The 26,332-nt window shown below is 44.5% G+C and overlaps 1 protein-coding gene across 1 annotated transcript in view; it reads right to left on the minus strand.

Annotated features, from left to right (window-relative positions):
• LOC138645358 (testis-expressed protein 2-like) overlaps positions 1-25,521 on the minus strand; it is a 31,075-nt gene extending 5,554 nt beyond the window's left edge. The window contains exons 1-8 of the mRNA XM_069734611.1: positions 24,740-25,521; positions 17,457-18,802; positions 14,272-14,472; positions 13,708-14,023; positions 13,384-13,625; positions 13,138-13,284; positions 10,140-10,239; positions 8,697-8,829 (exon numbers count right to left, since the gene is read on the minus strand). Of these exons, the coding sequence (XP_069590712.1) occupies positions 8,697-8,829; positions 10,140-10,239; positions 13,138-13,284; positions 13,384-13,625; positions 13,708-14,023; positions 14,272-14,472; positions 17,457-18,779 (2,462 nt within the window). The 5' untranslated portion in view covers positions 18,780-18,802; positions 24,740-25,521. The remainder of the gene's footprint in view (positions 1-8,696; positions 8,830-10,139; positions 10,240-13,137; positions 13,285-13,383; positions 13,626-13,707; positions 14,024-14,271; positions 14,473-17,456; positions 18,803-24,739) is intronic.
• Between the last annotated feature and the right edge of the window lie 811 nt (positions 25,522-26,332).

Raw genomic sequence — 26,332 nt, forward strand, 5'->3', positions numbered from 1 at the left:
ACAATTTTGGTAAAAATATAATGTACAAGGGAGGTGAGGAAATCTCTGGGGGTGCACTCACAGGAGGCGGATTTGTAGCAGAAATGATCATACATGGATTTGTGCAAACTCCACAAATGGGGCAGTCTAAGAACGTTGTGTCACAAATCTGCCACGTGTGAATCCAGACTCAGTACTTTGCTGTGTAAGGTCCAATCACTCTTCATCGTCATGTCACTCTTTTTGTTGTCATGGGATTGTGGAGCAGTTGGATTGTGGAGCTGTGCACCAGTGGGATTGTGTAGCAGTGTTATTGTGGAGATGTGCACTAGTGGGATTGTGGAGCTGTGCCCCAGAGGGATTGTGGAGCTGTGCACCAGTGGGATTGTGGAGCTGTGCACCAGTGTGATTGTGGAGCTGTGCTCTAGTTGGATTGTGGAGCTGTGCCCCAGAGGGATTGTGGAGCTGTGCGCCAGTGGGATTGTGGAGCTGTGCTCTAGTTGGATTGTGGAGCTGTGCCCCAGAGGGATTGTGGAGCTGTGCCCCAGAGGGATTGTGGAGCTGTGCCCCAGTGGGATTGTGGAGCTGTGCCCCAGTGGGATTGTGGAGCTGTGCGCCAGTGGGATTGTGGAGCTGTGCGCCAGTGGGATTGTGGAGCTGTGCACCAGTGGGATTGTGGAGCTGTGCACCAGTGGGATTGTGGAGCTGTGCACCAGAGGGATTGTGGAGCTGTGCTCTAGTTGGATTGTGGAGCTGTGCCCCAGAGGGATTGTGGAGCTGTGCCCCAGAGGGATTGTGGAGCTGTGCCCCAGAGGGATTGTGGAGCTGTGCCCCAGTGGGATTGTGGAGCTGTGCACCAGTGGGATTGTGGAGCTTGTGCGCCAGTGGGATTGTGGAGCTGTGCACCAGTGGGATTGTGGAGCTGTGCACCAGTGGGATTGTGGAGCTGTGCTCTAGTTGGATTGTGGAGCTGTGCCCCAGAGGGATTGTGGAGCTGTGCCCCAGAGGGATTGTGGAGCTGTGCCCCAGAGGGATTGTGGAGCTGTGCTCCAGTGGGATTGTGGAGCTGTGCTCCAGTGGGATTGTGGAGCTGTGCACCAGTGGGATTGTGGAGCTGTGCACCAGTGGGATTGTGGAGCTGTGCTCTAGTTGGATTGTGGAGCTGTGCTCTAGTTGGATTGTGGAGCTGTGCTCTAGTTGGATTGTGGAGCTGTGCCCCAGAGGGATTGTGGAGCTGTGCACCAGTGGGATTGTGGAGCTGTGCTCTAGTTGGATTGTGGAGCTGTGCCCCAGAGGGATTGTGGAGCTGTGCTCCAGTGGGATTGTGGAGCTGTGCACCAGTGGGATTGTGGAGCTGTGCCCCAGAGGGATTGTGGAGATGTGCACCAGTGGGATTGTGGAGCTGTGCTCTAGTTGGATTGTGGAGCTGTGCACCAGTGGGATTGTGGAGCTGTGCGCCAGGGGGATTGTGGAGCTGTGCACCAGTGGGATTGTGGAGCTGTGCGCCAGGGGGATTGTGGAGCTGTGCACCAGTGGGATTGTGGAGCTGTGCACCAGTGGGATTGTGGAGCTGTGCACCAGTGGGATTGTGGAGCTGTGCACCAGTGGGATTGTGGAGCTGTGCGCCAGTGGGATTGTGGAGCTGTGCACCAGTGGGATTGTGGAGCTGTGCACCAGTGGGATTGTGGAGCTGTGCTCCAGTGGGATTGTGGAGCTGTGCTCCAGTGGGATTGTGGAGCTGTGCTCTAGTTGGATTGTGGAGCTGTGCACCAGAGGGATTGTGGAGCTGTGCACCAGTGGGATTGTGGAGCTGTGCTCTAGTTGGATTGTGGAGCTGTGCCCCAGAGGGATTGTGGAGCTGTGCTCCAGTGGGATTGTGGAGCTGTGCACCAGTGGGATTGTGGAGCTGTGCCCCAGAGGGATTGTGGAGATGTGCACCAGTGGGATTGTGGAGCTGTGCTCTAGTTGGATTGTGGAGCTGTGCACCAGTGGGATTGTGGAGCTGTGCGCCAGGGGGATTGTGGAGCTGTGCACCAGTGGGATTGTGGAGCTGTGCTCCAGAGGGATTGTGGAGCTGTGCGCCAGGGGGATTGTGGAGCTGTGCACCAGTGGGATTGTGGAGCTGTGCGCCAGTAGGATTGTGGAGCTGTGCTCCAGTGGGATTATGGAGCTATGCACCAGTGGGATTGTGGAGCTGTGCGCCAGTGGGATTGTGGAGCTGTGCACCAGTGGGATTGTGGAGCTGTGCACCAGTGGGATTGTGGAGCTGTGCACCAGTGGGATTGTGGAGCTGTGCTCCAGTGGGATTGTGGAGCTGTGCTCCAGTGGGATTGTGGAGCTGTCAATAGTATGAATTGCGGAGTTCTGGATGTGTTACACTGACACTATGATCGCAGCCTTAATGAAGGCATCGCTGGAATAAAATGCGCCTACGTCATTAAGAATAATAAATGAGGTGCATTTTTTTTTTACCACTGCCAGGTGGGTTTCTCCACTCAGGGTCTGGAATACATTTCTGGTGTGTGCATCAGATTTAGATGCAAAATATTTCAAGGTGTTTTAAGCCACAACACTGGAGAACCCCCCTGAAGACTCAGAGCCTGCATCTCTCTGTAGGTTCAGCCCTATAATTTGGATTAGACTATTGCAGTTCTGTGACTTGGGGATAATAGTGTTAACAGCTAAGCCTACTAGGCAAATCCACTGAGGCTGCAGCATACCCCCTTGCATGTTCACTAGATTAACTGTTTAACTCTTTGTCATCTGGACTTCTCGGCTTAGGTGCACATTAGTCATATACCTGTGCTGGAAACCTATAAATACCTGTCCCAGAAGTGCACGGATTATACTGACCCTTCGCTGGACATCAGGAATATGTGCTCAGCACTTCAAGGGTTAATTGGCGGAAGATCGGCACATCTGCGATCGTCTTATTAAAAGGAGATGGAGCAGAAGGTCTAATTAAGCCGACAAGCACCCTCTAATTAATTCCAGAAAATTAAACCTTCAACAACCCAGTATTTATTGTGTATGTGGGAGCTAAAAGCACGGTGACAAGTCTTATTAACTGTGGGAGGTGATTATATAACGGCACTGGGGGAGGGGGGGTGAGGATAAAAACAGTGCAGACCCTGATTACATTCAAGTGCTTAGGGGGCAGCATTATAGTGGTTGATTATATACAATATACAAGAAGAATTTAAATAGCTGAACACAACTAATATAACAATTTATTTTCTCCAAATTTATAACAAAATGCCTCTTTTACTGATTACTGCAGACTCAGAATGATTCACATATGACTTAGTAGAGCTCCTCTGGCTGTTGTAACCTGCTGCATACAGTCATGGCCAAAAGTATTGACACCCCTGCAATTCTGTCAGATAATACTCAGTTTCTTCCTGAAAATGATAGCAATCACATATTACTTGGTATTATTATCTTCATTTAATTTGTCTTAAATGAAAAAACACAAAAGAGAATGAAGCAAAAAGCAAAACATTGATCATTTCACACAAAACTCCAAAAATGGGTCAGACAAAAGTATTGGCACCCTCAGCCTAATACTTGGTTTCACAACCTTTAGCCAAAATAACTGCGACCAACCTCTTCCGGTAGCCATCAATGAGTTTCTTACAATGCTCTGCTGGAATTTTAGACCATTCTTCTTTGGCAAACTGCTCCAGGTCCCTGATATTTGAAGGCTGCCTTCTCCAAACTGCCATTTTTAGATCTCTCCACAGGTGTTCTATGGGATTCAGGTCTGGACTCATTGCTGGCCACCTTAGAAGTCTCCAGTGCTTTCTCTCAAACCATTTTCTAGTGCTTTTTGAAGTGTGTTTTGGGTCATTGTCCTGCTGGAAGACCCATGACCTCTGAGGGAGACCCATCTTTCTCACACTGGGCCCTACATTATGCTGCAATATTTGTTGGTAGTCTTCAGACTTCATAATGCCATGCACACGGTCAAGCAGTCCAGTGCCAGAGGCAGCAAAGCAACCCCAAAACATCAGGGAACCTCCGCCATGTTTGACTGTAGGGACCGTGTTCTTTTCTTTGAATGCCTCTTTTTTTCTCCTGTAAACTCTATGTTGATGCCTTTGCCCAAAAAGCTCTACTTTTGTCTCATCTGACCAGAGAACATTCTTCCAAAAACGTTTTAGGCTTTTTCAGGTAAGTCTTGGCAAATTCCAGCCTGGCTTTTTTTATGTCTTGGGGAAAGAAGTGGGGTCTTCCTGGGTCTCCTACCATACAGTCCCTTTTCATTCAGATGCCGACGGATAGTACGGGTTGACACTGTTGCACCCTCGGACTGCAGGGCAGCTTGAACTTGTTTGGATGTTAGTCGAGGTTCTTTATCCAACATCCGCACAATCTTGCGTTGAAATCTCTTGTCAATTTTTCTTTTCCGTCCACATCTAGGGAGGTTAGCCACAGTGCCATGGGCAGGACACAGGAACATTCAGGTCTTTGGAGTTGGTTATACTGACCCTGCTAGTGCTCCATAGGCCAGTGACGTCACACGCTGCGCAGCAGCGTCGGCCATTTTTTTCCTCGTGCATCCAGGGACGCCTCTGGCCGTGACGTCTCTGTCGCTGCACGGAGCTCCACGCACCCCCCGCCTAGCACTTGCTAACATAGGTACTGGGGCACACTCGCTCACCTTCAGCCTGAGTGAGCACCGCTACAGGCTAGCACATTTCATCGGCTCCCTGCATTCCTACTAGCCGCCGGACTTCTAGTACAGACCTCCCTAAGCTGGGCAGGTAAGTGTGTCTGCCATATAGCAGTCATTATTTCCTGTTACGGTAGCAGTTTAGTCCTAGCAGTTACTATCTTATCAGGCTACTTTGCAGGCAGAATTTGGGATTATACATCCCGCACGGTCTATTTAGACTAAGGGTACCGTCACACTATACGATTTACCTACGATCACGACCAGCGATATGACCTGGCCGTGATCGTAGGTAAATCGTAGTGTGGTCGCTGGGGAGCTGTCACACAGACAGCTCTCCAGCGACCAACGATGCCGAGGTCCCTGGGTAACCAGGGTAAACATCGGGTAACTAAGCGCAGGACCGCGCTTAGTTACCCGATGTTTACCCTGGTTACAAGGGTTAAACTAAAAAAAAAACAAACAGCACATACTTACATCTGGTGTCCGTCATGTCCCTTGCCGTCTCTGCTTCCCGCACTGTGACTGCCGGCTGTAAAGTGAAAGTGAAAGCGCAGCCGCTGTGCTTTGCTTTCACTTTACGGCCGGCAGTCATAGTGCGGGAAGCAGACGGCAAGGGACATGACGGACACCAGATGTAAGTATGTGCTGTTTGTTTTTTTTTAGTTTAACCCTTGTAACCAGGGTAAACATCGGGTAACTAAGCGCGGTCCTGCGCTTAGTTACCCGATGTTTACCCTGGTTACAAGCGAACGCATCGCTGGATCGCATCGCTAGATCGCTAGATCGGTGTCACACACACCGATCTAGCGATGACAGCGGGAGATCCAGCGATGAAAGAAAGTTCCATACGATCTGCTACGACGTACGATTCTCAGCAGGATCCCTGATCGCTGCTGCGTGTCAGACACAGCGATATCGTAACGATATCGCTGGAACGTCACGAATCGTACCGTCGTAGCGATCGAAATGTTATAGTGTGACGGTACCCTTAGTGTATCGGCCCCATTCTTTCAGGGTATTAGGTTGATTTTATCTATATGTACCTACTGTATCTCTCCAGTTAGGTCTTGGCCACTTGTAGCGCGTTTTGTTTTATTATCTTTGGAGATGGACTTGTAGCCTTGAGATTGCTCATGCTTCCTCACAATTTGGTTTCTCAAGTCCTCAGACAGTTCTTTGGTCTTCTTTCTTTTCTCCATGCTCAATGTGGTACACACAAGGACATAGGACAGAGGTTGAGTCAACTTTAATCCATGTCAACTGGCTGCAAGTGTGATTTAGTTATTGCCAACACCTGTTAGGTGCCACAGGTAAGTTACAAGTGCTGTTAATTACACAAATTAGAGAAGCATCACATGATTTTTCGAACAGTGCCAATACTTTTGTCCACCCCCTTTTTAATGTTTGGTGTGGAATTATATCCGATTTGGCTTTAGGACAATTCTTTTTGTGTTTTTTCATTTAAGACAAATTAAATGAAGATAATAATACCAAATAATTTGTGATTGCAATCATTTTCAGGAAGAAACTGAGTATTATCTGACAGAATTGCAGGGGTGTCAATACTTTTGGCCATGACTGTATGTGATGCATAGCCAGACACCAATATCTGGCAGCATTCCTGAGGAACCTTAGCCCAGTACTCATCGGTAATGGCCTCCAGGTCACTAATATTCTTGGGTTTGCTGCTGTGATCGCTTTCTCAAATCCCATCCAAGATTTTCCATGGAGTTCAAGTCAGGAGACTGTGACGTCAACTACAGAATCTTCCAGAACATCTTCTTATACAAAGCCATGGTGGACTGTGAGGTGTGCTTGGAATCGCTGTCGTATTGGATGGTCCAGTACCACCCAAGCTACAGCTTCCTCACAGAAGACATGACACCTTCTCATAGTGCAGCGCCCCAGGGTCCTGGTCGTTGCAGTAATATCATTCTCCTCTAGGGGGGAGTGATGTTACGTTTGGAGGCAATGAAGGACAACTGAATCCAGGTATCACAAACATACAACACATTTTGCACTCCAGGCCACCAGGGGGAGCTATGCTCCTATTTATTAGGGCGCTCTTCACACTTAGGTAAAACTGGTGGCCTGGATAGGAAGTTAGACAGAAGCTGACTGAGCTCTGCTCAGGTAGTTGGTCCCTGACAGGGGTGGGATGCTGTCAGAGGCTGAGATAGAATGAGGAGGAGCTGCGCCTGCCCTAAGTGCGGCAGCCTTCTAGAAATAGACATTGAAAGAGAACTGTATTATAGAGAGGGTGAAGAAGTCGTAGCAAAGGAGTGGATATCAGAGGAGTTCTGCCCTACACAGGCTGCCTCCTTCTGAGGCGCAGGATCCGGTAGCCGGAACACCGAGGGAGCAACAGTTCTTTATGCCTTGCTCCAGAGACCGGCAGGACAGCTAATTTCACGTTACCTGCCCGCCCTATACCCAGGAGGCAAGGTGGCACCCACGAGAGGCCGGGGCATGATAGAGTCCCTGTAAAAAGCCTCATGCCACCGGTCATACGGGTTTGTCCTATCCTAGCTGGGGGACAGAGAGAGAGACTTTACATCTGTAACATCTTCAACAGTTGGGAGGACCTTATGAGAAGCTTAGCAGTAAGGCACTACAACACACGGCGCTAGAGGAAGACTACTGATTTCCTCCTGGATAAGGGGACTCTGGATTTGCCTCCAAACCGGCCGGACTCTGCCTGCCCTGTGATCTGGTGCTCTGGACTGTGGATGCTGAAGCCTTCAGTAAAAAGGTAAAGAGATTGCAACCTTGTGTCATCGTTCTTCACTGTGCCTCTCACCATCCACCATCTACACACTGGGAAGCCCTTGGGATATACTTCACCTGTGGGAATGTATACCATCTAGCTGCCATAACATCACTCCAGCGAGCCCCTTAAAGCAGCGTCGGTCACCCTGACCGAATACCACAGGTGGCGTCACGAACACAAACTTTATCCCTTTAAAGACCTTTCCCTTTTACAACGGACGTCCCGAGGGCCACGGACCGGGTCAGCCACCATGACATCCCCTGTGAACCGAAGGACCCGGTACCGAGTACCCCTAGCCATTGGGGGCACTCCACTAGGATTTCCTGATACTTGATTGAATCCATCTTTCCCTCCAGGTTTCCAGGGCCAGCAAAAGCACGACAGTAGCAGAGCATCACTGAGCCAGCCACCCCCACGTTTCACTGTAGATATTACTAAGCCACTGCCATGCTTCACTGTAAACTTCACCGAGCCACCTCCTTTCCTCACTGTAGGCATTACCGAACCACCTCCATGCTTCACTGTAGGTATCACCGAGCCATCTCCATGCTTCACTGTAGGCATCACCAAGCCACCTCCATGCTTCACTGTAGACATCACAGAGTCATCACCAATGATTTATTGTAGGCAGGATGTTCCAGAAAAGTGCCAGATTTGTGTCATCCCTCCACAGAACAGAATCCCAGAACTCCTGCAACTTATTTCTATACTTTATATGTAGCAGAGTGGCATCCCCACATCCCAAAGCGCTTCTTCCGGGGAATTCCACTGTGAATTTGGAACATCTTCCACTACATCTGATATTTGGAAAGACTGCACACCACGTTGAACACCTATTAAACCATTGCCTTATGTGACCTCTCCAGATGATGTTTTGACCTCTCTTTCCTGCCCCCCTTTTTTTCCCGGCGTTGCATATCACTATCTCACATTGTAGCATTCTTTAATTTTGATAGATTTTCCTCTGTTATAATTGTTTATTACGAGTCGGTGGCGTCTCCCTTGTGAGGCACTCTGCTTTTTTACCATTTTCGGAGTATCTACTCTTTTTAACCATTATTAATAAAGTTATACATTTTATTACTATGGATCTCTTCGTTTTTCGTGTTGTAATTGGGTACCAGGATTTTTTGATTTAACTATTGATTTAATTCTACATATGTGGACACCTTCTTGTTTGTTTATACACTGAATATTGTTGCCTATGCAGGAAACAATTTTCGTCAAAGTCTTATTGAAGAGCCCCATAGTGGAGGTTTCAGAGCTCACCTATGTCTCCTGTGGTCATACGATCCGCCCTCATCCGCTGTCGCCTCCTTTCCCAGCTTGGATAGGTTCATCTTTGTCTCTAATGTGACTTGTAACGATCCGCTGTACGTCACGTCCATATCCATCCATAAACCTGAGGACATATGTACAAGTATAGACTCGCAGACATAGACTAGAGTACAAATATCTACTAATTTACAATACAGATCCATGGCGCTCCCCGCTGGTCACAATGGGTATTGCAATTATTCCTCCTCCAATACTGCACAACCAAAATCTGCTCCCTTTCCGCCTCCTGCCTGACATGGCCGCTTCTTGGAGCTGTTTATGGGTTAATGGTACTGGTACTTCCCAGTAGAGGCCGATAATCCTGAGCTTAGTCTCTGGCCGGCACGCCAGCGGTCTCCTTAAAATGATTTGCTTTCTCATAATGGAGTTTAATTGCTGTGTGTAATATCGAACACTCGGCACCCACTCTTGCTGGCGGCAACAGCTGTCGCCCAACTAATCCCTAAAATGGCACAAGAAAAACAACTCAGGCATCCGAACCGTGATGTCACCCGATGGATTGGGCCGCCTGTATCAGTGTAGCCTGGGACAAAATTAATTTTTTTGATTATCTGACACTTCGCGGGAACATGTGGGTGGCGGTGCGGTGACAGCAAAAATAAAAATAACGCTTACTTTGTCCGTCACTGCAGCAAAATTACATTTCTAGTGTGCCCACTACATAGCGTATGATGTCGTACCCTCGAGAGGAGCCTGTGCCGCCATATGGTGCCTTTATATTGTACCGTACTATGGAGATTTTCCCGGCTTTTAAGTTAGAATTCCTCCATAATACGGCAATGGATGGGATAACCCATCTATATCTGTATGATGAAATCAAAGCCATACAGCGGTACAAAATGGCTCCATCAAAATAAACTCACTGACGGATTTTCAGTTAACTCGTTCTGCAGGAAAACGGTGCAAAATGATTAATAAAACCCAATCGCAAAAATCATTTTTAGCCAAAAATAAAATAATTTAGGAAGAAATTAAAAAAAAGTTGCCTCTAAAAATGTCCTTATTTTTCAAATGATTTTACTATATTTGTATTTGCGCACAGGTTTTGACTATTTCGGGTCTTTCGGTTTTTGCCTTCTGAATGCAGAACTTAATGATACGTGAAATGTGCATCCTCTTCCACTGCTCTGTAGTCGAGGAGCCTAATAAGGGAGTAATGCGCTCGCTCCGGAGCTGCGTGCATTATAAATAGATGCTCTGATCTGATTTTTTGTGCCTCGGATGACAGCGGCCCAATACTGGGTATCTTCGTGAGACCGGGCACATGCCCACTAAGCTGTGGTAGTGCCAGCGGTATACAGAGAGGGGGTCCAGAATAAATGACCATATGGCCCACTATTGGCATGCTGAGGTATTGTATAGGGCCCTACTTACCTCTGTCGTTCATACTTGGGGTGGAGATGGTGAGAATCTGGGGGAGCGATGTCCCCATATCCAAGCCCGTTAGTGTCAGTTCATCCATAAAATTTGGCAGCTGGGTGAAAAAGAGTACAGAGAATATCACAATGAGTATAGACAGCGCCTCACAGATATTCCCCATCCTATAAGATACAACACTAGTGATTATTTTTGCTGAATAAGTGTTAAAAGCTATGGACACCTTGAGGGGCAGGGTTCTGGTGTCTTCATTAGCTTCTATCCAGCTCTTATTTGCTTTCCATACTTTCTTGTCTCTACTGTACATAAAACTAGATGCTTTCTCTCCTCTCCATATTGAGGTATTCTGTGTGCAACCCATTTTCTCTTTTTTTGCTGCTTTCAATAAAACTAAGGAAAGTAGTACCTTACATTCTGCAATGATCTCTCTGTATGTGTTCCTCCTTGTCTAGAACCTCTTTTAACTACTCTACATAAAACTTTAGATGCTTTCTCTCCTCTCAACATTGAGAAAATCTGTGCAAGATCACTTTCCTCTCTTGGCTGCTATCTACAGTGGGGCAAAAAAGTATTTAGTCAGTCAGCAATAGTGCAAGTTCCACCACTTAAAAAGATGAGAGGCGTCTGTAATTTACATCATAGGTAGACCTCAACTATGGGAGACAAACTGAGAAAAAAAAATCCAGAAAATCACATTGTCTGTTTTTTTAACATTTTATTTGCATATTATGGTGGAAAATAAGTATTTGGTCAGAAACAAAATTTCATCTCAATACTTTGTAATATATCCTTTGTTGGCAATGACAGGTTAAACGTTTTCTGTAAGTCTTCACAAGGTTGCCACACACTGTTGTTGGTATGTTGGCCCATTCCTCCATGCAGATCTCCTCTAGAGCAGTGATGCTTTTGGCTTTTCGCTTGGCAACACGGACTTTCAACTCCCTCCAAAGGTTTTCTATAGGGTTGAGATCTGGAGACTGGCTAGGCCACTCCAGGACCTTGAAATGCTTCTTACGAAGCCACTCCTTCGTTGCCCTGGCGGTGTGCTTTGGATCATTGTCATGTTGAAAGACCCAGCCACGTTTCATCTTCAATGCCCTTGCTGATGGAAGGAGGTTTGCACTCAAAATCTCACGATACATGGCCCCATTCATTCTTTCATGTACCCGGATCAGTCGTCCTGGCCCCTTTGCAGAGAAACAGCCCCAAAGCATGATGTTTCCACCACCATGCTTTACAGTAGGTATGGTGTTTGATGGATGCAACTCAGTATTCTTTTTCCTCCAAACACGACAAGTTGTGTTTCTACCAAACAGTTCCAGTTTGGTTTCATCAGACCATAGGACATTCTCCCAAAACTCCTCTGGATCATCCAAATGCTCTCTAGCAAACTTCAGACGGGCCCGGACATGTACTGGCTTAAGCAGTGGGACACGTCTGGCACTGCAGGATCTGAGTCCATGGTGGCGTAGTGTGTTACTTATGGTAGGCCTTGTTACATTGGTCCCAGCTCTCTGCAGTTCATTCACTAGGTCCCCCCGCGTGGTTCTGGGATTTTTGCTCACCGTTCTTGTGATCATTCTGACCCCACGGGGTGGGATTTTGCGTGGAGCCCCAGATCGAGGGAGATTATCAGTGGTCTTGTATGTCTTCCATTTTCTAATTATTGCTCCCACTGTTGATTTCTTCACTCCAAGCTGGTTGGCTGTTGCAGATTCAGTCTTCCCAGCCTGGTGCAGGGCTACAATTTTGTTTCTGGTGTCCTTTGACAGCTCTTTGGTCGTCACCATAGTGGAGTTTGGAGTCAGACTGTTTGAGGGTGTGCACAGGTGTCTTTTTATACTGATAACAAGTTTAAACAGGTGCCATTACTACAGATAATGAGTGGAGGAAAGAGGAGACTCTTAAAGAAGAAGTTACAGGTCTGTGAGAGCCAGAAATCTTGATTGTTTGTTTCTGACCAAATACTTATTTTCCACCATAATATGCAAAAAGAATGATAAAAAAACAGACAATGTGATTTTCTGGATTTTTTTTTCTCAGTTTGTCTCCCATAGTTGAGGTCTACCTATGATGTAAATTACAGACGCCTGTCATCTTTTTAAGTGGTGGAACTTGCACTATTGCTGACTGACTAAATACTTTTTTGCCCCACTGTATATATCCATATAAGAGAAGGAATGGAGGAGCAGCTTATATACTGCACTTATTTCCTCTCCATATGCTTTCCTCCTTGACTAGAACCTGTTTTCTCTACTCTCCATAAAACTTTAGATACTTTGTCTCCTCTCCACATTGAGAAATCTTTGCACAACCCTTTCCCCACATTGATATTATATCTAACAGTGAGAAAAAGGAGGAGAGAGTAGAGAAAGAAAATCAGGAGCTCCTCTGATAGATAGATAGATATTTTTTTGCAAATCACTCAGCTGGCTAAAGAACTTACAGACAATTGTATGCAGCAAAATGGTCTTTAAAATATAATGAAGACTATTTAGAAAGTATTTTTTTAATTTTGCATTTAGGAAGCAAATGAACAATAAAAAAATACTGTGCAATGTTGGACAAATCATTTAATTGGTGGTTTGTTTTTTGGAAACTTTCTTGGAAACCACGAGCCACCATAATTTAGGATGATACCCCTTACATTTCATGGGTGTAGGCTGGCCTAGTGATAGCAACACCTGGGCTCTTACTCCATGCCAAAGTTTTTCAGGTGATTTAGGAAATTCCAAGAAGATGTGGTATCGTTTTGAGCACAGCATCTCATTTCGTGGGACAAGAAGATGTCATGGTGTCTCACACCCTCAATCCTTAAAAATGTGTCAAGAAAGGTGTTATCAAACTTGTTCTTTCCCTTGGCCGTCTCCCCAGCCGACATGTTCCCAATCCAGGACCTTCCCGGTCAGCTGCCTGCTCTTTCTACCCCTGATTCCGCCCCTGATGAGAAGTGGCTGATTCCGATTCAATTTCGACTTGGTGTCTACAACCTTACCTTGATTTTGGTCAACTTTTTCTGGATTTTATTGGCCACCACATCTTCCCAATACTTTTCCCGCAAAAAGTCCCAGAATATCCGTCCAATAAAGGCATTGACCCAGCTCACATCAGGGTTAGTGAAGAGGGTCTGCTCCATAGGGGGCTGGGTAAGGGTAAAGACAAGGAATTAGACTAACGTCATTTAGGCAGAGGCATTTATTACTTATGATTTTGAGTATTGGAATAAAGCCAGATACAATACCATCCTTTTCGGAGGGACTGGGCTGCTGGCAGCGCTCTGAAGAGGACTTTGGACCGGACTGGTTTGCTCTGTTGAGATGAACCTGGACATGTAAGTGGCATAGTCCAAGAGGATCTTCTGCCTCATGTTCCCTGCCAAGTCCTTTGGCTTAAACATATGGGAAGTGTCCTCCGTGCTGTCCATGCTGCTGTTACTTGTGCCTCCCCAACTGCATGGACTGGAAAGGGGGTTTTGTAATGACCCTAAAAAGGTGAAGCCCAAGTCAGGGAGCATCCATCAAAACTCAAGACATTCAAAGCCACTGAGAAGTCAACCACAACTTACCTGTTTTGCTGTCATGTCTGTTGCCATCTTGCTTTCCAGCCATGCTCCCTCGAGATGCCCTCACCAGGTGTTGATACCATTCTTCCTTTTCCCTACCAGTTCTGCCAAATAGATATAACGTCCCAGCCTTACATTCGGCATTCGACTTCTCAAGGTCATCTGGATATTTTCTTGGAGATTCATCAATCTCGAGATCTTTGTCCACGGGTTCTCCATTCTCAACTTCAGGTTCTTCGGGATCATGTAACTGGATGCAGATCGGATATTTTTTGTTCCAAAGTCTCTTGTTTGCCAGTCCGTCAGGATGCAGGAATACCTAAAATCATCATCACCATCATTACCTTCTGCGCACAAATTCCAAAGCTGGAGATGTTCACCAGTCGTAATGGATACGAACATGAAGATTTTTATGCTTGGGTCAATAGGATCGGTATATGGGGTCCAAAATGCATATCTAAAGACTACGTTGACTTTACTGTAGAACAGTCAGTCTTTATAGGGGTTAGGACATTAAAGAAAGTCCTTCCACACATATCAATTTTTGGTGCACGATCCACCCCTTACCTGGGCATTGGCTAAGTTGTTGGTTTCATGACTGACAAACACAGTTTCCGGTATCTCCTCTCCATAGATAGACCTCCGGGACAAGCTGCTCTTTGGATAGCAGCGTTTCAAGGTTGTACCTTCTAGCGTCACAAACACAGAGTGGGTGAGACCCGGGTGATAGGTCTCAGGGTCGTAAGAAAAAATCTCGTTCATCCAACTCTGAGAGGAAACAATAAAAATCGGTAATTATCTCAATGATTACATTACACCTTAATCATATGATTGCCTAGATGGCCACATTATCTGTGCTAAAACGGTTAACGCAGCCATAGGAGGGCACCCCTAATATATGGCATTTAACACCCATTGAACAGTCTTTGTTTTCTATACTTTTGCATTTTGATTTCTCTGCAATTTTTAAGACCTCTGCTTGCCATTGGAGAATGGGATCCTTCAGGAGTTAAAATCAGTTCTGACCCTGTCCTATTCTTAGGTGTATGGCACATGGAGCGTATTTGCTGTGGCTCTTCCTCTTGGATTAGAATGCAAACAATAGTGTAAAAGAGTTCCAGCTAAATAGATTGGATTTTATCTACACACTGTGTTTCGCAGACAAGCTTCATCTGGTGATGTGAAACACGTCAGATGCTGTGGGCTGCCTGGACTCACAGTACTTTTTGGTCATAGACATTATTGTGCTGTTTTCATTCTCCAGTACATACATCTCTGTACTATGTTTTGACTTTTGTATGTACCAAATTACTGCCCTTTATATGTATCACACTGTACTTTAATCTAGGTCCAGGCAGTCACCTTTCCTCCTGCTTTCCTTTTTATCTCCGTCTAATAACCATGTCTGAACTTTCAATATATATATATATTTATAATAAAACTTAATGCATTGTTTTACTACTACTTTTTGTCCTGCACAATTTTTTTTATTGCATTGGGTGTTGCATTATACACAGGATTAGATTAGATTTTTTTTTGGGGGGGTGGATTGGCTCAGAAATTGTTTATGTTGATTTTTTTAATGGTTCACACATTGTGTTTTTTTCCTCCAGATTTTGTTGCAGAAAGTTCTACAAATGTCCCATATTCTTATTATGGCAGCTTTTTATAGGGTCATGCTGTGCCTCTGTATAACTCTGATTATTATTATTATTATTATTATTATTATTATTATTATTATTATTATTTCAATGGAAGCTACAGAAAAAAGAAGACTGCTTCAGAGACCGCATTACGTCTACATTCATACATTGCATGGTACTGTGTGAACAAGAATATTTCCATTCACTTATTGCAAGCAGAGATCTTGACAATTAAATAAAATCAGAATATTAATCTAAAAAAAAATAAATGTGTTCGTGTTCTGGATCACAGCTCCCTCTGCTCCGTCCTTGATGTTATCCATTGTGATTTTACTTCTGGGTTTTTTAATGACTGCACAAAATAATGATCAGAGTCAGTGAGATTTTCTGATCTGACAACACTAGATCAGTATCGGCAGCACGTGCTGCCCGCTGAGGATGTCACCCATCAAGTGTGATCTGCGGTGCCCATAATGACGGCCCCCGGCTCCTGCAGCTGCTCCAAACACTCCTTATATACTCTTTATACCCATTGCAAAATTACATTTCTGAGAGAGAGAGTGTGAAGTGATGGAAATTGTGCTGTCATGCTGAGAATTACTCCTCCGTGTTCCCGAGGCTGGCAGAAGCTGGACTGTGAACCATTAATAAGGAGGAGACAATGGGGGTAACATGTTACCCTGTGCAAAAGGACAGCTAGAAGACATGGATATTAGATGGGGATGTGAGGGTCATAGGTAGCGATATGTGGCACATAACCATATCCTCAAATTTTCTGACCATGTTCTCATATTTTCCACTCAGAGCCTCCATAATGATAGCCATAGTGCCAACATAACAGTGCCAGCTAGAGAGCACCCATAAGTGCCAACCATCATCCCCTGATACTCAAAATAGGACCAGACAGAGTATCCCCATAATGACACCATTCACTCCATATCTAGGACACAGTCCCCGAAGACACTTTCTTCTCCTAACAGGCCTGTGCAGAGTACCCCATAACAGTACCCCACAACAGAGCCAGCCATTATTATCTGATCAATGCCAGAGATCATTGCCAGCCACAGAACACCCAAAACATTACAAACCACAATCCTCCAATACTCAAAACAGGACCAGACAGAGTACCCCCATACTGACACCATATCATCCCCATGTCCAGAACAGATTAGTCCCCAAAGACACTTTATTCTCCTAACATACTCAGAGAGAGGACACCCTAACAGGGCCAGCCACTGTGCCCTCATACCAATGACAGCCACATTGTCAAGCATCATTGCCACATTGACACAGCACACTGCCAACATAATGGATTTAGAGAGTGACCCATGGCGGTACCCCCTAACAGAGCCAGCCACTGTGCCCTCATACCAATAACAGCCACATTGTCAAGCATCATTGCCACATTGCCACAGTACACTGCCAACATAATGGATCTAGAGAGTGACTCATGGTGGTACCCCATAACAGAGCCAGCCACTGTGCCCTCATACCAATGACAGCCACATTGTCAAGCATCATTGCCACATTGACACAGCACACTGCCAACATAATGGATCTAGAGAGTGACCCATGGCGGTACCCCCTAACAGAGCCAGCCACTGTGCCCTCATACCAATAACAGCCACATTGTCAAGCATCATTGCCACATTGCCATAGCACACTGCCAACATAACGGATCTAGAGAGTGACCCATGGCGGTACCCCATAACAGAGCCAGGCATTGTGTCCCCATATTGATGACAACCACACTGCTCAATATTATTGCTAACCTCAGTGCTGCCATAATGGACACAGACTGAGTATCCCCAAAAACAGTGCCTCACAACAGAGCCAGTCACATTTCATCTGGCCAGAGTGCCAAAAACACTAATAACCGCTTAGCCCCATAATAGCACAAGGGACGTTAACCCCATAACATTCGAAACATCTCAAACTGAGCTCAGGATCAGCAGGGTTGTGAAAGTCACATTCACACTAATATGTCAAGAAGCGAAGGTGACAACCAATATGGCTGCACTACTCATTGTCACCTTGCCTACAATTATCACCATGAAACCTAAAAAAGATTAATATCCCTTCAAACAATAAAAAAGCAGGACGTCTTACCTGCAGCAGATTTGGTTCCTGTAGGTTTTGCATGGATAAAGGAAGCATTGCACATTCCTGCAGGTAACGCCTGTGTCTCCGGGAATAGGAATGCTTGGGCACAAATAGTAATACCAGAAAAAATCCTAAAATAAATCCACTAGCAATGCCCATGAACAGCCCCGAGATGTAGGCAGGAAAGGGCCAGATGAAAAAGTTATAGGCTAGAATTGCTAAACAGACCAGGGCACCACATGGCACGTCATTGTTATGGGATGGAGATTGGCGATTGTCCATGGTTGAGGTCAAGCCTTGATCTTGTGCATCCTCGCTGGCTATTTCCACAACCTGGATCATGTCCCCATAAGAGCAGATCTTATATTTGCAATGGTTCTTTGGTGCTTCTTTGTGGGTAGCTTTAGAAGGATCTACAAAGTCCATGATTTCTCCTTCTTCTACCCGTCCACAGTTGGTAAACGTGTTCTTGGACTCAAAACTACCTTGGTCTTTTAAATGACTCGATGGGGATTCCTGGTTGAAGAACAATGGGGACATAGTTCTGTGTTTGGGGTTTGGGCTCGTTGTCTCCTCACCTATAATCTTACTGAGCATGCTCAACGGTTCTTGCATAGCTTCAGACAATCTCCTTTTGGTGTCTTCTAACTTGGCCTCCACCTCTTGGACATTGAAGAACATTCCTTTGCTTTCAGAAGGTGATGTGCTTGGGGAGGATGGTGCTGTCCTAGAGTCTCCATTTTTGCCCTTTGGTTGAGTTATCTGTCTCCAGAGATGAACGTTGAGTTTAGAGTCTGATTTGGATTGTGATACCTCCGGCTCCAGTCTGGAGATTTCAGTGGAAATTGATTTGACCAAGTTGACGAAAGGATGAGGTTTATGAAGAGTGGAGTCTTTAACATCGATTTCTGTGGAGACAGACTTCACCAAGTTGATGAGCGGTGGGGAAGTGGGTGAGCTTGGCATGAGGGGGCTGCTGTGCCTTTGGGTCTCATTGGACAGTAGAACATCGCCAGCACATTCGTAAGCAGCCAGGGCCAGCTCGTTAATAACAGTCCCATCTTGTTCGCTTGACTGACCATACACCGGAGAAGAAGTTCTGCCTGCTAAGGTGGAGGCCGCTGCTTCTTCTTCATCCTGGTCCAAAGTGAATATGAGTTCACTTTCATCTAAGTCTTCCCAGTTGTCTTCACTGTGCACTTTTGTTAACTGGATCGTTATTCCCTGTGGTTTATGTTGGGAAACTGGTTCATATTTTGGACCTGGCAAAGATTGGTTGAGTTTTGGGGAACCAGTCAGCACAGGACTAATTTTGGCAGAGTTAGACATTCTTCAGAGCATGGCAGTTCTATCTGGAACAGAATGGGAAACAAGTGTAAAATGGGGGGAAAAACCCCCCATACAAACCTCCAAACTATTATCGGAATGGAATTGAGGACCAAGTAATTATCTTTAAACTCCAAATGCGATTGTCTTCTACTGGATCCCTGAGACCATTATTGGGTCCATCATAAAATCTTCTTTTGGGCCACTCCAAATGCAAGTCAAACTATTACAATTGGCTACTCCTTTTATATCAGCCCTCTCGGCATCACGTAGATTATCAGAAAGTTAAAGGGTCTTTCTCTACTTCTATCTTTAGGAGTGCACCGTTCCTGTGTCTCCTGGCTTCCCGGTTGCTGGGGTGGGAGTGCGGAGAACGATTCTCAGTTCAGACCAGAGGCATGGCCCAAACTGCGCTCTCTCAGACGCAGCTAGTAGGGACTGCTCTACCTCCTGGGAATCAGAGGAGGGCAGCAACACTAACTGACCAGACCAAGCAATCTGATCTGCTTCAGAGCTGCGCTTGCAAGCTTTATAGCAAAGAGCTTGTAAGCGCTGCTCTCTGTGCTTCGTAAATGGCCACCTCTGATAATCCGCAATGATCAGTAAGCTATAGAATAAAAAAAATCCTTCCATTCCTGAGAACAGGAGAGATTGTTAATAAGAGGTAAAATTACAAAGTTGCTTGCTTCTCCAAACACTTTGCAATTTTGCTCATTTCGGAAGCTGACAACCCCTTCAAGGTGGCTGCTCCTTCCTTTAATGTAAATGGCTCTATTGCAATATGACATAATTGTTTTGCATAATATGTTATAACAAAAAAGAATAAGTGTGCAATTGATGTAAAAAAAACCCAACCATTTTCAATCTGGCCGCGGTTGTGTCGGCCATTGTGTTTCCAGCGCTTAGCAGATCAGCGTGGATGGGGCTGAAGCGTGATTGACAGTTCTATGTTCACTAATGACCCAGCTCCGTGGTCATCTTCGTGCTGTCTATGAAATGTTACTAGAGCCCAGGAATCTTTGTGCACTATGTACGCATAGGCATCTAGCCAATATAAACGTTCACTAGAATTATTCTTAGTATATAAGCACAATACTGTTTTGCTCTTTCTGCTGACAAGTTTCCACACAGCACAGGATCCCGCTGGCTTCTCCCGAATCCTGACTCCATTCCTAATTCCCTTTAAAGTTCTTTTCCTCTGATCTATCAGTCGGCAGGTTACAGTAAGTGACAATCTCTGTATTAAGGTTGATGTCAGGACTTAAGTCTGGGACTCCCTGGGAATTTCACACAGATCCTTTGTTGTCAACAGGATTAAATACTGCCTGAATGCTGGAGATGCTTCTACTAATGCCTGTAATGTGACCAGTCCCCTACAAAGATGAGATATTGCCTGCCCCGATGTACAAAAGTATAACTATAAAAGTAAAGCCCCAGTGTACAAGAATATAACTACTATAATACTGCCCCCTATGTACAAGAATATAACTACTATAATACTGCCCCTATGTACAAGAATATAACTACTATAATACTGCCCCTATGTACAAGAATATAACTACTATAATACTGCCCCCTATGTACAGGAATATAACTACTATAATACTGCCCCCTATGTACAAGAATATAACTACTATAATACTGCCCCCTATGTACAAGAATATAACTACTGTAATACTGCCCCTATGTACAAGAATAAAACTACAATAATACTGCCCCTATGTACAAGAATATAACTACTATAATACTGCTCCTATGTACAAGAATATAACTACTGTAATACTGCCCCTATGTACAAGAATATAACTACTATAATACTGCCCCCTATGTACAGGAATATAACTACTATAATACTGCCCCTATGTACAAGAATATAACTACTATAATACTGCCCCTATGTACAAGAATATAACTACTATAATACTGCCCCCTATGTACAAGAATATAACTACTGTAATACTGCCCCTATGTACAAGAATAAAACTACAATAATACTGCCCCCATGTACAAGAATATAACTACTATAATACTGCCCCTATGTACAAGAATATAACTACTATAATACTGCTCCTATGTACAAGAATATAACTACTATAATACTGCTCCTATGTACAAGAATATAACTACTATAATACTGCTCCTATGTACAAGAATATAACTACTATAATACTGCCTCTATGTACAAGAATATAACTACTATAATACTGCTCCTATGTACAAGAATATAACTACTATAATACTGCTCCTATGTACAAGAATATAACTACTATAATACTGCTCCTATGTACAAGAATATAACTACTATAATACTGCCCCTATGTACAAGAATATAACTACTATAATACTGCTCCTATGTACAAGAATATAACTACTATAATACTGCTCCTATGTACAAGAATATAACTACTATAATACTGCTCCCTATGTACAGGAATATAACTACTATAATACTGCCCCTATGTACAAGAATATAACTACTATAATACTGCTCCTATGTACAAGAATATAACTACTATAATACTGCCTTTATGTACAAGAATATAACTACTATAATACTGCCTCTATGTACAAGAATATAACTACTATAATACTGCCCCTATGTACAAGAATATAACTACTATAATACTGCCCCTATGTACAAGAATATAACTACTATAATACTGCTCCTATGTACAGGAATATAACTACTATAATACTGCTCCTATGTACAGGAATATAACTACTATAATACTGCCCCTATGTACAAGAATATAACTACTATAATACTGCCCCTATGTACAAGAATATAACTACTATAATACTGCTCCTATGTACAAGAATATAACTACTATAATACTGCTCCTATGTACAAGAATATAACTACTATAATACTGCCTCTATGTACAAGAATATAACTACTATAATACTGCTCCTATGTACAAGAATATAACTACTATAATACTGCTCCTATGTACAAGAATATAACTACTATAATACTGCTCCTATGTACAAGAATATAACTACTATAATACTGCCCCCTATGTACAGGAATATAACTACTATAATACTGCCCCTATGTACAAGAATATAACTACTATAATACTGCTCCTATGTACAAGAATATAACTACTATAATACTGCCTTTATGTACAAGAATATAACTACTATAATACTGCCTCTATGTACAAGAATATAACTACTATAATACTGCCCCTATGTACAAGAATATAACTACTATAATACTGCCCCTATGTACAAGAATATAACTACTATAATACTGCTCCTATGTACAGGAATATAACTACTATAATACTGCTCCTATGTACAGGAATATAACTACTATAATACTGCCCCTATGTACAAGAATATAACTACTATAATACTGCCCCTATGTACAAGAATATAACTACTATAATACTGCCCCTATGTACAAGAATATAACTACTATAATACTGCCCCTATGTACAAGAATATAACTACTATAATACTGCTCCTATGTACAGGAATATAACTACTATAATACTGCTCCTATGTACAGGAATATAACTACTATAATACTGCCTTTATGTACAAGAATATAACTACTATAATACTGCCTCTATGTACAAGAATATAACTACTATAATACTGCCCCCTATGTACAAGAATATAACTACTATAATAGTGTCCCTATGTACAAGAATATAACTACTATAATACTGCCTCTATGTACAAGAATATAACTACTATAATACTGCCCCCTATGTACAATATAGGCATCCCTCTTTTTGGGTGGAGTCTATACATCCTTCAAGTCTTACCCATGTAGTAATAGGCTGCTTCTTATTGATTTTGACCCAGACAGAAAAATTCCTAAAAATACATCTATATTGCATTCTCTATGAACGGGATCATATATTGCTCCAATCAGCATATTGGCGCTAATTTCAAGCTGATTGCACCTCAGAGCGGTTTGCTGGTGAATGGCCATGTATGTGTGCAAATAATCTGCCTTTAATGTGGTTCATAACATATCATGTACACAATGCAGCATGGCGGAGCCCTGAGGAGCATATACTGTAGACAGATACGCTGATCTGCTTCTCGTGTTGGTATTAATTGCTCTCTGTTTATACTGGGATTTGTAGATATATGAATGACCTAATTTATAGTGACGGGATCCAGGGGAGCAGGAAAAAAAGATTTTACCAGCCATGGGGCTCAGATAGATTAATAAGCCTGGATCAACGAAAGCCACACATATGTCTGCATTATCGCTAATATCAAGGCTATCTATCATTTATTTATTATCTATCTATTATCAATCTATCTATCTATCTATGATCTATTATCTATTTATTATCTATTATCTATCTATTATCTATTTATTATCTATTATCTATCTATTATCTATCTATGATCTATTATCTATTTATTATCTATCTATTATCTATTTATTATCTATCTATTATCTATTTATTATCTATTATCTGTCTATTATCTATTTATTATCTATTATCTATCTATTATCTATCTATGATCTATTATCTATTTATTATCTATTTATTATCTATCTATTATCTATCTATTATCTATTTATTATCTATCTATCTATCTGTTATCTATCAATCATTGTATAGACCATCTGCCTTATCGTTGGTGGTCTGCAGACAGACAGTTCTGATTTTGGGGGGTCACCGTTGTAATGACAGACCACCCAGCGTGCTGATAATAGCTCCTCTAATATCTGATGATGGTGCTTTCAGATCAAGAATGGGCCCCTATAACAATACCACTGCTGCTGGGGTGGGGGAACTTTTTGGACTTTGTAGCACAATCACCCTAATATTTCTTCGGGGGGTTCAGGGATGTACATAGAAGGTGCAGAAGTCAGAACAGTATTGAGACCCCAATGTCTGTGTTTTTGTTCTCCGTAAGTGGAGGGCTTGTATCTTGTATCTTAGGGTTGTATTGTATACCATTAGATACTATCTATTGTTCACTGTTATCAGCCATTCCTATCTCGTTATGCTCCCTGTCCTGATTTTGGCTTCTCTCACACACGCTCCTGAGTTTGGGGCGAGTGTCCCAGGTACATGGTGATTGCACCAATCAATATTTTCCTAATTTGGGACAAGAAGATCGATCATGTCTCTTGTCTGATGCTGGGACCTCCAGTCCCCCCGGGTCGTGCACCTGCCACCTACTACATCTGCAGTGGAGCAGGACGGATGCCCACAGTGCCGCAGAACTCGATCTCAAACCTTTGCTCTATATAGCAGATGCGGACCCCCCATTGGTGCAGGTCCCCAGAGGTGAGGGGGCCACTACTACCTCCAAAGCGGATGTGCTATTGGCCCATATATTGTTCTTGCACAGGGGCCCTCTTCTGTCTGGGTCCGATTTGCTATTTTACTACATTACTATGATAATTCAGCTTCTTCACCGGGACAAACTCGGCTCTGCTACATCTGACAAACTCGGCTCTGCTACATCTGACAAACTTGGCTCTGCTACATCTGACAAACTCGGCTCTGCTACATCTGACAAACTCGGCTCTACTACATCTGACAAACTCGGCTCTGCTACATCTGACAAACTCGGCTCTGCTACATCTGACAAACTCGGCTCTGCTACATCTGACAAACTCGGCTCTGCTACACCTGACAAACTCGGCACTGCTACATCTGACAAACTCGGCTCTGCTACATCTGACAAACTCGGCTCTGCTGCACCGAAGCACAGTGACCTGATCTGAATCTAGTAAGTGCCCTCTCACCCCACCCGACTGGTGTAACTGGGATAGGTGACAGGGGACCAGTTTTGGGTCCTGCCAGTCACTGGTTGAATAGACAGCTGCAGTGGTATGTGCACAGGGATGGTGGCACCTGCCTGGCATCACTGCGACAGATTCCGCTAAAGGGTATCTAATCGGTTAAAAGTTGGGTGCCAGTCGCTTGCGCTGCCCTTGAATATGCCCAGTGCCGTCTGTAATAGGGACTTACCCCGGATCTTGGTTTCGCAGAATTCTGGGCTTCACCCCAGGAGACAGCTGGCATCTGCCAGGTTCAGGTGAGGGCTCTGATCAGGACATCTGAGCATCTCTGCGGCTTTTCTCCGGCAGACGGGCGATGCGGGGGGATCTGTGCACCGACACCCACAGGGGGGCTCCAGGAGGACAGACACAGGGGGGCTCCAGGAGGACAGACACAGGGGGGCTCCAGGAGGACAGACACAGGGGGGCTCCAGGAGGACAGACACAGGGGGGCTCCAGGAGGACAGACACAGGGGGGCTCCAGGAGGACAGACACAGGGGGGCTCCAGGAGGACAGACACAGGGGGGCTCCAGGAGGACAGACACAGGGGGGCTCCAGGAGGACAGACACAGGGGGGCTCCAGGAGGACAGACACAGGGGGGCTCCAGGAGGACAGACACCCTCCGGCAGGGATGCAATGTGCTGCCACAGGATGCAGAGGATAAAGCCTCACTAATTGCTCTGCAGATGGATGCTGCTCCCCTGCTCCTGAGCCGCCTCCATTGGCTGTGGCGCTGCAGTGTCGTCGCTGTGTGTTACTGGATCGCAGCCCCGCATCCTGCCACAGTTTATTCCAAGTTTCCTTCCATGTCTTCTTCTCAGATCAGCACATTGTGAGAGACGCCTGCAGCCAGATCCTCAGCATCCCGGGAGATGATCAGCCGAAATGCTGCATTGCACTGAACTGGATGGAGCTGCTGTGCTTCATGAGGCCGGACCAATGGAAGGACCGGGAGGAGACTGCTCCAATCCTAAAAATAATGGCAAATATATTAATATACATGATATGGCAAATAACACCGCGCTTTATCTATGCACACAATCACTGCAAATATACAGAAACAGTCATTCAACTCAGCATTACAGGGACGTGATAGGCGCCGGATTATCAGATATTTTGAATTGTTCCTCTTTGCGCTTTTTATTTTAGTTTTATGTCAACCACCACTAGGGGGAGCCGTGTGCATATAGACTTCAAAGGATGCAAGCTCCCCCTAGTGGCGGCTGTAAGAAGTAAGGATTTTATCATTTAAACAGATCTATCACCAGACATCACAATACAAACTGCATTCATTATTAGATACGCCTCATAGACCTGATGAGGCTCGTGTACTTACTGTGAAAATCCATGTTAGATATAATTTGTTCTGAAAAGTTAAACTCAATCTCCCCACCTAGCCTGACCGACAGCTCCTCAGTGTTCCTCTTCCCTGCTGCTTTCTGCCTACCTAGCTCCTAAGTGGCCCTCCTCCCTGAAGTAAATCTCCACCCTCCTTGCCTAATTGACAGCTCCTAATTGCTCCTTGCCCTTGCTTCTGTTCAACCTCTGCCCTCCTAGTCTGACAGCTCCTCAAGGTGCCTCCTCCCTGCTGCGGCTGCTGAGATCTCACACTGCTCAGTACAGGAACCATGGACACAGCAGTATGAGAGGAGACTGGGAGTTTGGATATACAAAAGCTTCTTTCTGTGCCATCCTGACAAGTAACAGAATGGGGAAATGTCTGTAATCTATTCTCCAGGGAGGACAGCCCTGACCCTGCTCTCTGCCTGCGTCACCAACAG

The sequence above is a fragment of the Ranitomeya imitator genome, chromosome 7 (genome assembly GCF_032444005.1).
Source record: "Ranitomeya imitator isolate aRanImi1 chromosome 7, aRanImi1.pri, whole genome shotgun sequence".
Classification (NCBI taxonomy): Eukaryota; Metazoa; Chordata; class Amphibia; order Anura; family Dendrobatidae; genus Ranitomeya; species Ranitomeya imitator.